General features: G+C 45.0%; 1 protein-coding gene across 3 annotated transcripts in view; it reads left to right on the top strand.

Annotated features, from left to right (window-relative positions):
* LOC124411175 (lachesin-like) overlaps positions 1 to 16,339 on the top strand; it is a 222,130-nt gene extending 205,791 nt beyond the window's left edge. For 2 of the 3 annotated variants that reach the window (XM_046890124.1, XM_046890123.1), the window contains exons 9-10: positions 106 to 258; positions 14,996 to 16,339. In XM_046890124.1, coding sequence (XP_046746080.1) covers positions 106 to 258; positions 14,996 to 15,105 — 263 coding nt within the window. In that variant the 3' untranslated portion in view covers positions 15,106 to 16,339. The remainder of the gene's footprint in view (positions 1 to 105; positions 259 to 14,995) is intronic. The other variant, XM_046890125.1, reaches the window with a different exon arrangement.
* The last annotated feature ends 241 nt before the right edge of the window (positions 16,340 to 16,580 follow it).

The raw sequence follows: 16,580 nt of genomic DNA, 5'->3' as shown, positions 1-16,580 counted from the left end.
GGCGTAGAAACGTTGTTTGTAATGTACAATAATATGAGGGTAGAGGTTGGGGAAGCTTAAGTAATTAGTTAACCCGTAGTGGATGAGGCCCTCGTGTAATTGCAGGACGTAAGAGCACCCCCGCCCCGCCAAAAAGACAGACAACGATATGGCCCGCACCGTACAACCCCCAGTATCCAAGGCGAACCGAGAGGCCGCCAACCAACGAGGAGCAGATCGTACGGGCCGAACAGAAGCCCAGGGGTGACGCAAGCACAGGTGAGAGAGAGATTCCATCACCGCGAGGGGATGACGCGCCGCATTTTAATCAAATTTTCAACTTTCAGCTGCACCCTTCGTCCCTCTCTTTTCCCCGGAGGTACCAAATCCATCTTTTCCGGCACGCATTACAGGTGTTGGTAGGGGGAGGGGAGGGGGTTCAAAAAATAAAAACAATTTAAAAGGTGACACCATTTTTTTAACTTCTTTTTCCCTGTCGCTTTTCGCCGCAGTCAGACGAATGTGTTTGGAATTTCAATTTTTACCATTGACGAAACTATTTTTCGGAGTACTGGTTTATGACCCACTGAAAGTTTCCAAAGACACGTTTCCTAGGGGTATTTGGGTATCCACGACGCGTCTTCCCCTCCTTTTACCATTCCCAACTGATACGTACAAGATATTTATACATATATATATATAGTTACGTTTTTTGCAGTCAGTATACTCGGACTGTACCGGTTACACATCTATTCACTATTCCGCACCATGCACCATTTATCTGTCTATCTATCTATCTGTCTGTCTGTCTGTCTGTCTATCTACTTATCTATCTTTTTATCTGTATCTCTCTCTCTCTCTCTCTCGCTTTTGCTCTCCGTCTCACCCCTTGGTTCTTTCTCAGCTCTCCCCCTTCTTACCCCCGGATCCATACCGTATACGCCATCCAATCCTCGCCTACAGCTTTTCGTCAACGACCACTCGCTTCGCGTTCATGTTCCCAGGGTAAAAGAAAGCACGTTTTCACGAGTCATAAGACCGCGAGGCAACTCCGGAACCGCGCTATATAAAGGACCGTATCTTTTATCGTCCGCCCACTGGCTCGTTTACTTATTCATTCGCTTATACACTTTAATATTCATTTGTCCCCACGCGTTGCAATCCCATTCGGTTTACGGATTAACCGCGGTATACTTGACGTCAGTTGCACACAATATTTTGTCAAAAGTTACTAGAATTTTGGTTCAATCATTTCACTTTCCTTTACACTAGTTATAACCATCTGGACATTAGACTGCAGGCTAGTGAGCTAGAGCAGATTCTCATCCAGTCAAATTGACCATAATTTTTCATTCCCAAACTTCGTCATCACAAAGTGAGATCACAGGTGATGGTGGATCACATTGGAGGATATATCGAACAGAAATGAGAAACGTCGAGAACGAAGGAGAGAAGAAAAATATCAAATATACGAAATCAGAAGTGAGATGGTATTTTGACCGGTTTGAGATTGCTTCGATTGTAACGGAGTTTTTTCTCATTTCATTCTTCATTCGAGATCAAAGCCTCTGGAACCTAACCCACACATTGCTCTTTTCATTCCATGTTTCACCTTTTACGGAAAAAAAAAAAACATTTCTCAAATAACACTCCCTTTATCGCAATCGGGGTGTAATTTCTCCTATTTCGTTTCGGCAAAACCGCTGAATGAGTGACGAGAAAAAAATTTAAAAAAAAATACACAATCACTGTAAAACCGATTGAATTTTTCAGCGAGTAATTAAAGCCGATTGAACGAACCGCCTGACCCCAGAAATACCAAGGGGCGAATAGCACCGGAGATTTAGGTGCTCCGGCAGTGGGTGTAAGACCGTCCGTATTGTTTGCGGGTTCGCTGTTGTGGGTCAGTTTTGACTGCCCCATGGGGCGACCCTGCGGGCTGCTACAACGCCGAAGGCACAAGCCAGCGACGCAGAAGTCCCTGATCGTGTTTCCGCTCCCCTACGCCCGCGTCCGCGTCCCTCTCAGTCTCCGTTTTCATTAATCTCATCATTCCTTACCTCGCTCGCGTCTCCATTACGCTTGATCCACTCCTGGTTTAGTGTCAAGACGTGTTGTTACCAGGGATTATAATATTCAGGAGTACCACGGCTCCTTAACCCAAAGGCTTATACCTCGAGTAAGACGAATAAAAGATGATACTTTCTCCCGGCCTTTCGCGGTGCTCATTACGACGTTCACAAACTCAGACCTTATGTGCAAATTACCTGCAGGCACCCCACTGCTCAGGATTATGAATATAATGCATCCTTTCGATGTGTTTATTGACAAGGGAAAGTACCCGAGGTGTATCTCACCGATTCTCTTCGTTCCGCGATATGATGTAGTACGTCAAAAAACATGAGACCCGTATTTTTTCTTACGCGCCAATTTCGAAATTCAAAGCGTAAAAACCACCCCGAAGTTAACCGTCAAGACAAAGAAACGCAAGTCCGGATGGTACAAGCACTCCACGTATTATCGTCTGTTGATAAAAAAGAAAATCGTGTCACGGAGTAAAGAAAATCGGTAAGGTACACCTCGGGTACTTGCTTCTGGTTACCGATTTCAGGACTGAATTCCGATCCCTACCGACGTTCCAATTGCTCTGAACTTTGTTGAAAATTGAAAGCTCGGGTCCGCCGAAACCGCCCGCGCTCATTTTCAGAAATGCCTGGAGCGTGATGGGACGTGGAATATATGAGGCGAGGCATTTCTCAGAGTGGCATTCAGACGGTTGACTGCATCTCGGTCGTGGTTGGGGTCGGGGTGCACCATGGATCGGGACCGAGTCTCGGCAAATATTAAATACACTGGTCGCCGAGTTTCGTACATTTGCATAGGCTGAAATATGTATGGCAAGGCCGTCGGTACATTTAGTAGGAAATTACGTAGGAGTACCACGCGCGGTCCGTATAGCAGCCTGTTAATATTAACTACACAACCCTCGAGTATTACCCGCCGACCTACCAGTAGCCCTCCACCCTCTCCACCACCTTACCATGCTCTCGCAGCTCGCCGACTCACGGTTCGCAAGGAATAACCGCCCGTCCGCCTTTAGGTGGGCAATATGTACGCATACACACACGGTAAGAACCCCCATTCGCCCAGTGCACGTCCTGGTTTTAGGATCCTTAGGCCATTTCTTCGTGTGACCAGGTGGATGGGAACAGTCTACTTTCACCGTTCGAAGCCCCCCGCTCCACCCTTTCGAACGATTCAGTCGGCACCCTGTGCTTATTTACGAGCTTCATAAACGTCTTCTTTCCAGCAAACCGATTCTCCTACCTTTCAGATCACACGTTAGTCCTCGGTGACGATTCTCAAGGTCAACGAAGAAGACCCCTGGTATGAATAATTGAAGAGTATGATGGAAAGCCTTGTGAGTTTCGTTTATACTCGAACGAATTTCAACCCTCCAGTCGTCTCAAACAAACGCTAGAACAACCCTAGAATTGCCGGATACCGGTGACGACTAAATCCAGCGATGAAGGATCGACACGCCCGTCGGAGGCTCGACAGATGTTTGCTTTCATCCCGCTTCTAGGTCTTGATTATACAGCCGCGAAGCTAAGGGCGAAGGGCGAAGGGCAGTTCCAGATGAAGTTGTCGAGCATGATAACAATCGAACGACGCCAAGCCGAGGCCAATTTTTTAGAGGGTGGATAAGGGTAGGAGAAATACGGTAAGCCTAACAATGCGGCTGCTGGAGTCCGGCACAACTGAAACGGCCTGAGGTGTGACTGTTTGGGTGCGGTATTTCCGGGCTCAAGTTTCTTTGGGTCGAAACGGTTTTCAACCGTTCCCTTGTCACTCGTCCACGCGGCTCGACGACCTCAACTGCTAAAACGGGTTCAAACTGTACAACTCCACAGTGTCCCTTACTTCTGGACATTTTTTTTTTCACCCCAAAGTTGCAGCCAAATTGAGGATCATGGTTTCCTGGGAGATACTGAAATTGTAAAAAACAGTTTGAACGTCAACGCGTGAGGAGAAATTTAGTGCCAAGCTAATCACTGGCCGCAAAATCCAACCGAGGCTAATGAACTCACTCAAGTACTTGAAACGGCGTTAGTGAAGGACAGTTCTGAAAGGTAGCGAGATAGTGTATCTTTCCAATACCGGCACCAACGACTAGTCGAAGTCGATAATTCGGAGGGCGAGAAAACTGAAAAACAATTGTCGAGGGCGAGATATCTCGGACGATGTGCAGCATGTGGGTCTGAGAAATGCGAGACGCGTGGGTCGCGGGCCGGTAAATTAGAGCCGGAAGTCTCGATTTGCGACGTGATTCGGAGCGTTCAAAGAGTTAACCGGGTTATCGTCGACCCGGCTTACGATGGCCGAAGGTTGGAGAGAAGCCGGAGGAAATTGGCGCTATCATAGGCGGCGCGAAGGTTCAGAGTAAGGAATAAATTTCCCCTCTCATCCAACACTTTCGTCCCACCCCGGTGTCACCAGAATTATGGCGAAGCATGCCGTCAAAGGCTGGTAGGGCGGATTTCCGTGAGCTGTCTGAGCCCCGAATAACGATTCAACCTCGCTGCACCTGCCGCCGCTCACTAAGTGACTGGAAGGGTAGACTAGGTCGACTGAAGAGAGACGGCGATGGTCGTTGCTTTCGAGTTACGATGGTTCCCCGGTTAACTCGGTAAACTACGTCCCGCTCTCAAAGATGCTCCGCCTGCTGCAGCTGCAGCTACAACCCTCTCCTCGGCGCCATTTCTGTCCATACGTATCTGTTTCCGGTCGAATTTATAATTCCCAGCTCTAGGCGTGTGGGAGTTTAATTAGTCGCGCGATTCGTAGTTCGCGTTCAGAATCGACTGCGGTGTTGAACCGACGGTGGTCGACGGACTTTGGAATTTAATAATTACGGCATCCGCCTCTGGATTCACCTGAGTTAACTGCTTCCAACTACCTGTCTTCCTTATTTACGTGATCATTAAGCCAGCGTGATTAACACTGCAATCTCCAAGTACGCGGTGATCAAACTACGAGAAGACGGCAAGCGAGCTGAGGGGTGAAAATTTATAATGGTTACGGTTATCTCTGTTATTTTGTTCAATTCATCATCTCCATTGTCGATTGGGGATACCTTTCTATCCACCTTTTTGTTCCTTTTTCCTCATTACATTTCCATTTTTTTCGTCTTTTTTCTACTTCGCACCAGACGTGCAGTTCAAAAGGAGAATGAAAGGAAATTGGTTTTTTCCTGTTCGGGCGTGATTCGTATACCAATTCATTTGTTCATATCAATAAATAAGGGAGTGTGCCCAGGTTCGATTCGAACTAGTTTGCCGGCGAAGGCACGTACGAAAATGAATTCTCGCGTCGAAATGTACAATCATTAGTGAAGAAAGGTGCGGGGTTGACACAGATTCGAGGTCATTTTCACGCACCCAGTAACACGCAGGTGCGCAGTGCGTGACTAGTCTCAACAGCTTTCCGGCAGAGGCTACTGAAAATCTCCAAGTGCATTATAAGACGACGACCTCCGTTTTCCATAAATTGGAAAGCCGAGTATCTACCTAATAGCTGCCAAGACTCCGCAGCTTTTGATACGGCAGGTTCGCGCATGTCGTTCCAACGCTGCGCCTCTTTCAGCCAACTCGGATTCTACGTGGACGAATGAATACGTAATTCTAACAGGCTACCTCCTTCATCCCTCGGTGAAGCCTGAAGTCAGCCGGGGTACCAGCGAAATGTTTTTTTAACGGAAGTTCCGCATCCGCCCTAGCTAAGCCAGAGCTTAGGCATGCGGTTACGCGACGACGACAACAAAGACAACGCAAAAGAGGAGCGAAACAGATGGAGGCAAAGGCAGGTGGGCCCAGAGAAACAGCCTGCATGGGGGTGAGGCTTGGATAAGGTGAAACCAATGGGTTGCCAGGATACGAGAATAGGAGAGAGAGCGCAGTGAGCTTCGGCTTGAACGCGATTCACGTATCGGCTATATACCATGAAGCCATGCTCCTTTTGGTTTCGCCACATCCCCTGGTTCAGCGGGTTTACCACCCGCCATAACTGACGGTGGTCGAAGCTGCTGGATCTCCCAAGTTCCCATACGGTTCTCCTCGAACAGAGTCGTACATTACGTCTATGTACTCGCTCGGGGTACACAGACGTATCTATGCACCGCTACCGTAGATACTCACCAAGTGCCCCCGGAACCCGCCACAGCTTCTCGAGTAAACTACCCGCTCCGAGGAGTCGGCCAGGTGTGCCCCACCGAGATAAGAGTTCTCTGCTAATACTTTGAAATTTCTCCGATACTTGCAGGAATGGACTAGGATTTAGAGGGGCCGGTTCGCCTCCAGCTGCACCCAATGTGTACGAACTTTAAGAGTATGCACTCTGAAATGGAACTTTCGTATTCCGTGATTGCTAGGCAATCGTCAAAGCGTGAGTATGGCGATAAACCGCTGCTGACTTGCAAGACCATTTTTGAGGATCTGTGTGCTATTTAGACGCAGACGTTGAAAACTTATTCCATTGACACTGTCGAAATTATGATTCTTCAGATTCCATGGCTGATCACCTTCTCGTTCTGAAATAACAAGACACTATGGAATCCAAGCCAGGTTGTCTTTACAGGACATCTTCACTGGTCTCTTTCAATCGAGAGAACCATTACGTAACCAATCGAAATCTCAATCAATAGAAATGCTAACGGTCCAGATCGAAGCTGTTACTTCATGGACGATGAACAACCCTAGATGTCGATGACCTGGAAACCAAAAATCAAATTGATTACTGTCTTTTGTGATGAACGACCGACTAACGGCTTCTGATGAGAAAATTTATCGATCCACGTGAAGTCGAACTCGCATTACAGGCGCATTGGGCTGAATCGCATGTACCTCGAGGTTCATTTTGGCAAAATATCGCAGGAGGCACGTGGGGTGGGGTCGGCAGGGGCTCGGGGTCTCCTAAGCCGGGGGTCGGCTTGATACCCTTTATGGATACAGATAGCGGGTAGCGGTTCGGGCGTAGAGGAGCGCAGGGCTGCACTCCGTATCCGTTAAGCTTCCGAGACTTAGGCGACTAACTGAAGACAGCGTGAAAACAAGACGGACTTAAGTAGATTTCACTTGAGTTAGTGCTTCGCCGGCTGTGGGCTTTCTGCAGGGAGTTGCGGATCTTCGGGGTGCAAAAAGGGCACCTTCCAAGGATTTGCAACGACTCTAACGACTTACTCTTGCGTTGCAAAACCAATGCAAGATCGACTTGCAGGGTTGACGAGGCAACCAAGAACTGAACTAAAACGGGGATCGATTTACGATGGAGCTCGATCCTCACCTTACAGAATAATGTTCAAGTAGGACACGGTCGACTTACATTCCACTTAATGCCAGCATAAAATGCAGTCAACCAATCGGAGATTGATAAAAAGGGGGTATTGGAAGCCAATAGTTGACTAAACAACAACCATACGTTTAGTCAATAGTGTATAAGCCGACTATAAATTGACTCATTGTCATTAAAAAAAAAATGGCCAAATGAGAGTTTGAACTTTTTGGAATGACCAAATTCTCTTTACTCCATTACATTTACCATGGTGAGTTCTATACAATATCCAATTTTTCTCAACTTCAGACTTATAGCTTATTGACAGTCATTGCCCACTTCTCAGGCGAACAGCCACCATCTTGCCGACTATGTGCCAGCTCTTTGTCAAACAAATTTTTTGTCTCCTGACATCATCTTGGCTTTAATCAGTCAGACGATAGTCGCCAATTCGACGAGTGTGCTGCCTGGATATCCTTCTTGGAATGTTCTCTTGAGTCGAATCCAGCTGCAGCAGCTCCTCGGGTGTCGTTACCATTGTCCTTGTTCCCGCGATGAGAATCATTACTGTGATTGTTCCAATCGTGAAACCAAAGTCTGTTCATCCATACCAAGTTCAGCGAGGTACTGTCACATAGTTTATAGGCTCTCATTATGCAGGCTACTGTGTGCGTATCGTCCGTTGCACGGGGGTATAAATATGGCGATATAATGCGCGCGATATACATATAATATATAGTTGGTAATGCAGTAAATTGCAATACAGCGAACAGTATGCTAATGTCTATACTTAGTGAGAAGACAGTCCCCAGGCAACTGAGAAAGTTCGGAGGAGATGTGCCGGCGCTGTTTGTTGGGAATTTACGCCGAGGCCTCTCCTCCCAGCCAGCTTCAACATCGCCGGAGAACTTTCGTCGCTCTTTACCAGCCCTTATATATTCACGGTTTTCCTCCCCACAGTCTGCAGTTATAACTTACAAGAGGTACAAGTTATAAGTTATAACTAATTATAACTTCGGTGACGTGAAATAATGCGTTTCAGATACGTTTACACTCTGGAAAAGGATGAAAATAAGGGAAAAGAAGAAGAAGGGAGGGGGGGGGGGATATCACACCTTTCGTTTGCCTCTGAGTTGGTTTTTTCTTTTTTTTTTTTTGCTTTGTTGGTCTTCATTATTGCCCGACACGAATATCTGCATATTTTTTTTGTCAAAGATTCAACGTTATTCCGCCAGACAACGCCTCGAGTATTGCAAACAAAAACGTAAAATCAACTGCGCACGTTATTGTACGTATATTAGGTATACCCTTTTTGAAATCACAGCTGCAGAGAGCTGTACAGACTTCTGAAAGGGTTAGCCAGTGCATGAGATTCGGAGATAAATGATGACGGAAAATGAAACGCGCCACGCGGTCTTGAAACCGTATGAAAACGTTACTTTTTTTTCTCTCTCCTTGTCGCTTCTTCCATGGTTTTTCATTTTCCTTTATTCGCACTGTCAAATTTTCACTCTCGGTGAACGAATTTCTTTATTTTCATATTCACACAGCATCCCTTCTGTTTCATTCCTCATTCACAAAGCCATTTTGTTTGCTCGCTTTGCTCTATGGTTCTATATATATATATATGTATATACAAATTCAATATATCATGCATAAAGTACATGAGTAAATAAGCGGATGATAGACACGAGGGGCTGAAGCCAGCGCGAAAAAACATCCCGTCTCCTATCCTCTCTTAGGATTTTCACCAAAAGCTTCCCTCTCCTCCGGGACTCTCCTCCAAGCCGGAGTATCTCTAACGAGATCAAAATTCGTCGAGTCTGAAGCGGCAGCGGCAGCGAAGAGAGATCGGCAATGTAGAGCCATTCGAGTATTATACACTTTGTGACTTGTAAATTTCGGTTCGGAACGAGATGGGTACACTAAATAGCACAATGCCGCTTAGCATAATCCTCTTGAAGTAGGTACGTACCGAGAAAAGAAAACAGTCGATCCTTAATCCTAGAAGAGGAACGCTTACGACGCCAACACGCAGCTGCGATCTTCGAGCTAGCGACGTGGTGGGGGGGAAAACATAACACGAGCGATATATCGAACGGCGATTCATCAACGTGAACTCTGCAGCGCTTGCATTCGGGTGCACAAGAACTGCCGCGAGATGTCGCTGGTGTGCATGAAAGAGAGAGAAGTCAGGTGGCGCTGAGGTGAAGTCGGGCTCTTATTCAGCCATCAGGGAATCCCGGGACGTCGAGCTGCGCCGCGTTGCGGGTGAGACATGACAGACAACTCGACGCGGGGCTTGGCCATTAATTACAGAAACAACTCCGGCCCGCAACGCCCTTCTGCAGGCTTCACTGTTCACTCCGCAATACACACGGAGTATCGCACCTTCATCTAGTCAGTCAAGGGAGGGAAGAAGAAAGAGGGAGAGAGAGAAGGCTGTATACTGAGCGTGCATTAGCGAACAGAAACATAAATTATTCTCATTTCTGAACCTTGATACGCACCAGTCAGCCGAGCACTCTGTCGATATTAGACCCGAATCTGACGCAAAGTTACAACGATCCATCGACTTCAAACTCCAGCTGTGCACCTGAAGTGAACGAAAAATTTACCCCCGTGTTAAAGTGGGTGACATCTAAACGCCGTGTCCCTTCCAGAAAAGTTGTCGATTCGCAATCTCGAGACGTTTTTACACACCGCGTGAATTTCTGTCGCGAAAATTAATTTAATGTTGTAGTTGTCAGGAGAATAAAAATCGATAACTATAGTGAGAAAGAGAGTTAATTGTCGCCGGAAATTGAGGGAATATTTTTCAATTGACGAATCGTCCTACAGCCGTTTCGAGTAGTTTCGAACTTCTGAATTTGATTTGGCCGATCGATATTCGCAAATTACTGCAATTTGGTAATGGGTTTTTATTCATTGATTTTGTATATTTGAAAGCTGACCTTGACATAAAAGTTATTTTCGTATACGTACATATACTGGTATACACAACGTTGTAATTTATTAAACATCATATTAGTTATTGAAATAGTAACTCCAATTTGGCTTTCATGTAAACATCAAAGGATTGCCAGTAATGGTAGAAATAATGTTATTAATCCCATCTTTTATGAAAAAAATAACAATCCTAAATGTGATAAAATTATCCTACGAAATATCACAATTTATCGATTTCATACGATTTGACAGTTCATAAACTGCTAGCCGTTGAATTATCCTGATATGACCTTAACTTTTTCAGCACTTTTTTTGGAAATTTCATACAAGTCTTGAAGTTAATGAATGCCACAAAGATCGATCAATCTTCGAGAATTTTCACCCCAAAACTCGTTGGCCAAAATTCAACCTCCAATTCTCTACCCAAAGTACAACCCTCGTCAAAAAATATTCCCAAGCATTTCTGAAACATTGGTCAAGTGGCGACGGTGCTGAAATTAGTTCAAGTTGAGTCACGGCATGTCTCATGCAAAGTGGGCGAGGAGAAAAACGCTGGAGCTGAGATTAGCTGCTGCACTAGACGTTAGATTAAAATCTCGTCGCTGCGATGCACTCGTCAAATAATCGAGGCGTGAAACTGGGAGTATCATTTTCCTTCGTGTTTGTTCATTTATTTTCCCGACTTTATATCTTTGCTCTTCCGTTTTTTCCCAGCGAGAAAATTAGCGAATCTGTATACATATAATCTGTTCCTGGCATAAACCGGGCTTCTCGTAACTCAGCGGCACTTGAGTTTCCTCCGGCAAACAAGTTAACCGCCGAACTTAATCCCTCGTTCTCATGCCCGTCCACCCTTTCGCATCTTAATTTTCCCCTTTGGCCGGAGGAAAAAATATCATATTCACATGTGCGACACATTTTCGCTCGTTCAAATAATGCCAAGAGCCTTTTTTCCTCGCCTTGGTTACCGAGTGAACCGGAATAAAGAGGGAGAGAGAGGGAGGTGGAAAAAAAAAAGTAGTAAAAACACGGGGGCGGGAGATTTTAACGCCCTCGTACCCGCCGCCGCTCCTCGATTAATCACTGCCTTGACCCCACCGGTTCAAACCAGAAGTAACGTAACCGCGAACGCCGACACGGCGGTTATTCGTCGGTGTGAAAAGTTGCGAGGGGTCGAAGGGAAAATGAGCCGCGGTTTTCGACGTTATCCAAATTCTTCGTAGCTTTCCATCGTCTTGGACGTGTCTTTATTTTAAATTTATTTTTCTAAATTGTTTACTCTCTTTTCTTTTTTTCAAATTTGCGTCTTTTTTATTATATTTATTATCGTCTCGTTTCCCCGCTTCATCGATATTTGTTCCGCGTATCGGAGAACCAATGTTAGGTATTCCAAAGACTCGAATCACTCGAGAGCCTAATGAGGACATTAGGAAAGCAGGTACTCATCACGCGACATCGTTTCCAATACATGTAACGACAGAGTATCGGGGAACCTCGTCGTCTGATTTCGAGGTAACTTCCAGAATGTATTAAGAGGGAGCCGGTAATAGAAATACGTTGGGAAGTAGTGGAGGGTGGAGGAAAAAGGTTTGATTTTTAGTCGACGGGGCACGCATTGCATTGAGATTTATTACAGCAGTTAATTTTCTTCAGGTTAACTGGAGGTGGAGCAATTTTTTCAAACGGAAATAGTACAGGTTTGAATAGTGGCTCGATTTGTTCATTTAGACATTTGCGAATGAATGAGGAGTAATAAAAGCACTTGAAAAGTTATTTTCACTAATGCTAGTGAATACCAATGGAACAACAGCAATATTTTGTTGAAGATATAAATCTGAATAAATTCAAATAACACAAGCTAATTTATCAACAAATTGAAAGAGAGGATTTTATAATCAGAAACTCTATCGTTTTTGAACCCATTTTCAACAGTCATTTCTCTGTTCCTTAATTTTGTTCCACATACCCGATTCATTCTCATTCCGAACTCTTTGAAGAAGTTGAAAATATAGTCCTTTTGATATTCAGGAGCCAATTTTTGTTTCAATCGCCGTTTTTCCGGGACTATAAACCTGAATCGAGCAAGAGTATCGGAGAAGGAATGTATATTTTATTGAGCGAACCTTGGGAAGGAGACAAGTTTTTCACAGCGCATAGAGCTGTTACTTTCAATTTATAGATCGTTCTGAAAAACCTCAGCTGGTCTCTCCACGGAGTCGCGGACCCTTTCTCGGTGAGAAAATGGAAGGGAAAAAAGAGTCGTGAGGTGCGGGTGTTTGAATCTACGCCACGCGACCAGCCGCAGGGTAAATTTATCGGTATATAAATAAATTTTTATATCGCGAACACAAATGCTTCTCACGCTGATAAATCCAAGGTCCACAAAACGCCTGCAGTATAAGTTAGGTTACACACACGGCTCGAGAGGGCGAAAAAACACGGGGAAACCCCGGACTCGACTTCCCGTTTCACCGAATTTCATCAGCCACAGCCCCGCCCGCGGAAAGTTATCGAGATTCCAGCGTGAAGAGTAAGAGATTGGCTTCCTTTGACGGCTGATTATATCCGGCGCTCCGCGTCGCGCTTTACGCTCTTTGAAATTCGCCCTGCGTGCAGAGAGCGAGGGAAATCGGCATTTTGAAGGCAGCGATCGGCTTGACGACTCTGTCGCAATTACGCGTTTACACAAGCCTCTCGGTCCCTGCAGCCCCGCGTCGTTCAGAGAAGTTTGAACGGAGGAATGAACGAGCTTTCACGACGTAGGAACGCGTCGTTAGGCCAGACGGGAGAAATAGCAAGCAAGCGTGAGGGGAAAATCCATTTTCAATAACAGCAAAGTCAGTTCACCATAGAAGCAGCCCGGGTCTACCCCATAACATAAAGAGAACGCGAAACGTGCCGGAAATAGCTGATCTGGCCACTGGCCCTACCTGCCCTTATCCATTTCCCTAGCCACGCGCGTTTTTCCACTCGTTCGTGTTTTTTTTTTTCTTCTTCTTCTTTTTGTTTTTTTCATGATTTGACCCCTCCTGTTCTTATTTTTATTATATACAATCAGATCTTTCGAGTGACCCGACATTTTTCCACGTCGTAGTGTGTAGAACGATCAAAAAAGGTTCGAACTATCATTAAGGTTATGTAGAGTCAGCTCGAAAGTTTATCGAAACAAAAACGAGAGGAAACGAAGATTTCAAAAGTATAACTAAACATCTTCAAGTTTAATATAATTCACAAAAATCATCCCTATGATCAAGGAGAAAAATTTTTCGTCAATACATTTTTACCCAAAAAACTTTGTAGTAACTGAACGACAATCAAATCACGTTGCTTGATTAGTTTCTTCCGTTCGTACGATTTTTATAAATAGTAGCTGCTTATGATTATTCTTAATTTATAATACAGTAAAAATCGATGGAGATAATTTTTTTCCTGATCTCATATATTGGTAGAAAGATATACGAAATGTGTCAAAATACTTATTAGTTGTCAATATTCCCTGTTTTTGAAGAAAATTTTGAGAACAGGAGATGAACCGTTTTCAGAGGTGTAAAATTCCTGTTGATGCCTTATACACGTAATTTTAAAGCCTTCGATATCGAGACCTCCCTCTGCCGAGATGAAAGACGCAGCATCCGGTATCGGCATAATAGATTACGCTCTATCAGAGCCAATATGTCAGTCGAGCGCCAGAGCCACGTTGGGCAGCAGCAGCAGCATCAGGGAGGAAAAGTCGGGCTTTATATTGGCCAATAGAAAAGGGATATTTTACTGTTGATATACAGCGTAGTCGTCGGGGAAAAACATAGTAGTTTTGAAAAAGTATGTATAAACGTACGACATTACGTATTACGTGGGTACATAAGGGATGCCTGAAAACCAAAGCCTCCATAATAATAATTCTGTCCGCGACGCCGATCGTGAGGGAATGGATGTAAAGAAGAAAAAAAAAAAAATTTATCGCGATTTTAAGACCGCAGGGATATTTGACTGTGCGAAAAAATACAGCGCCTCTTATATCGCGCCTGCTGCAGGATACGAAAAGAATGAGAAATAACGCAGAGACACGTGGAATTGACATTTTCTCTTCACATTCTTCACATTCAGATTTTATTTAGGATGGTATACATGCGTACGGTATAGTTGATCTAATCAGGGACAAATGAATATCTCGTAATTTTGGTGCCGCTGAGAAAGAGTGTTGAATTGTTAAAACGGAGAGAAAATACGATTCCAATATTCGATTTCCGGAAACAGTAGTGCTGAGCTCAGGGTATACGGATATCCATGGAACGCATTACGCTATGCAAATTTAATGACGTCGGTATGGCACGCAACCGGCTTATGAACCCCTAAAATAACTTACCAAATCTCATTAATACCCCTGGCGAAAAACATCCACCGGACATTCGGCATTCTATCAAATTTCCCCGAGACCTGCGTCGGACCGTTAGCGACTCCTTTCAATCAATCGTCCCAATCCTGAACACTGCAGGATAAGCTGATATTTTGCCTGAATCATGCTGACCACTTCCAAAATGGGAAATGCTAGCTCGGAATGGTCAGGACCCATCGGACCGAAAGAACTCTTTTGACACAACGATTTACTTATGCTTGAGAACCACGTTAGCCAAATTAGGAATTACTATAAATTAAGGATCGAAATACTAACATTGCCAGAAAACGATCCGCTGGTTCAGTTCTTGACTCTAAAATCGTGCTCTCTTCTTCATGGTTTCAGGTAGTGCCTACATCGTCAGATGGAGTGCTCCGCAGCTGATGATAGTCGCCGTTCAGTACATATTGACGGGTCCTTACATGCCACCGTATATACCGCAGAACGGTAACTAGGATGAAGTGGACGATAAATGGAACTGCAGGTGCCACCTGATCGAGCCAAGACTTGATCCGTATCCGTATGTGTACATAGAAGAACAACCCTGCGGAAGGGCTGCTAGTAACTTTTGACGTTGATGGACAATGACTACCATCATGTTTAATGTAAATTGGTTAGCTAATGTAAAGATAGGACGAACGCTGAGTGACCTACGATGAGACCTCAGGGTCGAAGTTCCTCAGGAACCCCAATCTGCCTGCAGGAATAAGGGATGAAAAACTGGGGTAAATTGGAGTCCGCAGTTCATTGAAACTATTGCGAGTTAATTCAGGAATCGCAGAGGGTTATGGCCGGGGCGTTAAGAAAAGGGATGGATATGTGTTTGAGGCGTGGGCAAGAAGCATGCCTCCGGTTTGGGGAACCGTTTTCGGGATAGTCGGAAACCGAGCGATGCCTGTACAACCGGGCTAATCGCTCGTAGCTAATAGCTTGTCGCTAATCGTTATTGTATAACCCTTTGTAGCACCCCGGAATCCGTTTAACCCCTCCGCAGTGTTGAAAGTTAATTTTCTGCTAGTCATTTCGAACTTCTTCGGGGGTTCGAGTTATACGCGTGGTTTCAGCTGTGCGCAGTAACGACGATTACAGGAGGAAAAGAGATTTGTAAAAAAAATTACACTCCTTGGGCAGGCACGGAGAAACATCCCCAAAAAAATCCGTTGTACGAAGGGAGAATGAACTACGCCGATTTTAGCACCGGCTGTAAACCACGGAATGATCGTCCGCGAACTTTTGAGGGTTGCGTCGCGCCGCCGGGGGTTGGAGGTGGACGTAGAGCTGGGGGTGGGGGTGCGGTGCAAGGTATACAGGTATGTTAAGCCACGCGTGAGAAACCCGCCACAGTCCCGGTTAACCGAAGCGTGAGAGAGATACTGGCTGGTGACGTCATTAGATCATTTAACGCCCCTGCCTCACATGCGTGTATTATATTATACTATCATGTACAGACAAGGGTGTTCTCTATGTAGCCTGCGCACATGGTGGTAGACCGTAATTACCCGTTAATTCCAGCCCTGGTGCTCTCTATTGCAGACTCTCGTACAAAAAAGGTATCCAAAAGAAAAAGTTCGATTCAATTCAAAGGTTGAGACTGAACTCGATCAACTCTAGTCTTACTTTTTTTGATAACCCTGAACTTAACAACTTACTTCGTTTCTTCAATACTCAACTGTTCTATGCCCACCTAATGAATTCACGAACATAAAAAGCTGAAATAATTTCATATCAGGAAAATCAAATAAAAGTCGTTTTGAATTGCGCGCCAACCGCTGCGTGGTCAGCTGACCTGCAGGACGCCACCGCTAGTTGGCGCGCAGTTCCATCCAGCTCTTGTTTGGCCACTGTAAAAGCGTTGAATTTCTCGTTTTCTTTCTTATTTTGCATACGGAAAATATAGCGGCGGGAATAGCGGTGGAAAACGGATAATTTC

This window comes from Diprion similis, chromosome 10 (genome assembly GCF_021155765.1).
Source record: "Diprion similis isolate iyDipSimi1 chromosome 10, iyDipSimi1.1, whole genome shotgun sequence".
Classification (NCBI taxonomy): Eukaryota; Metazoa; Arthropoda; class Insecta; order Hymenoptera; family Diprionidae; genus Diprion; species Diprion similis.
This window is presented reverse-complemented; position numbering and strand designations above follow the sequence as displayed.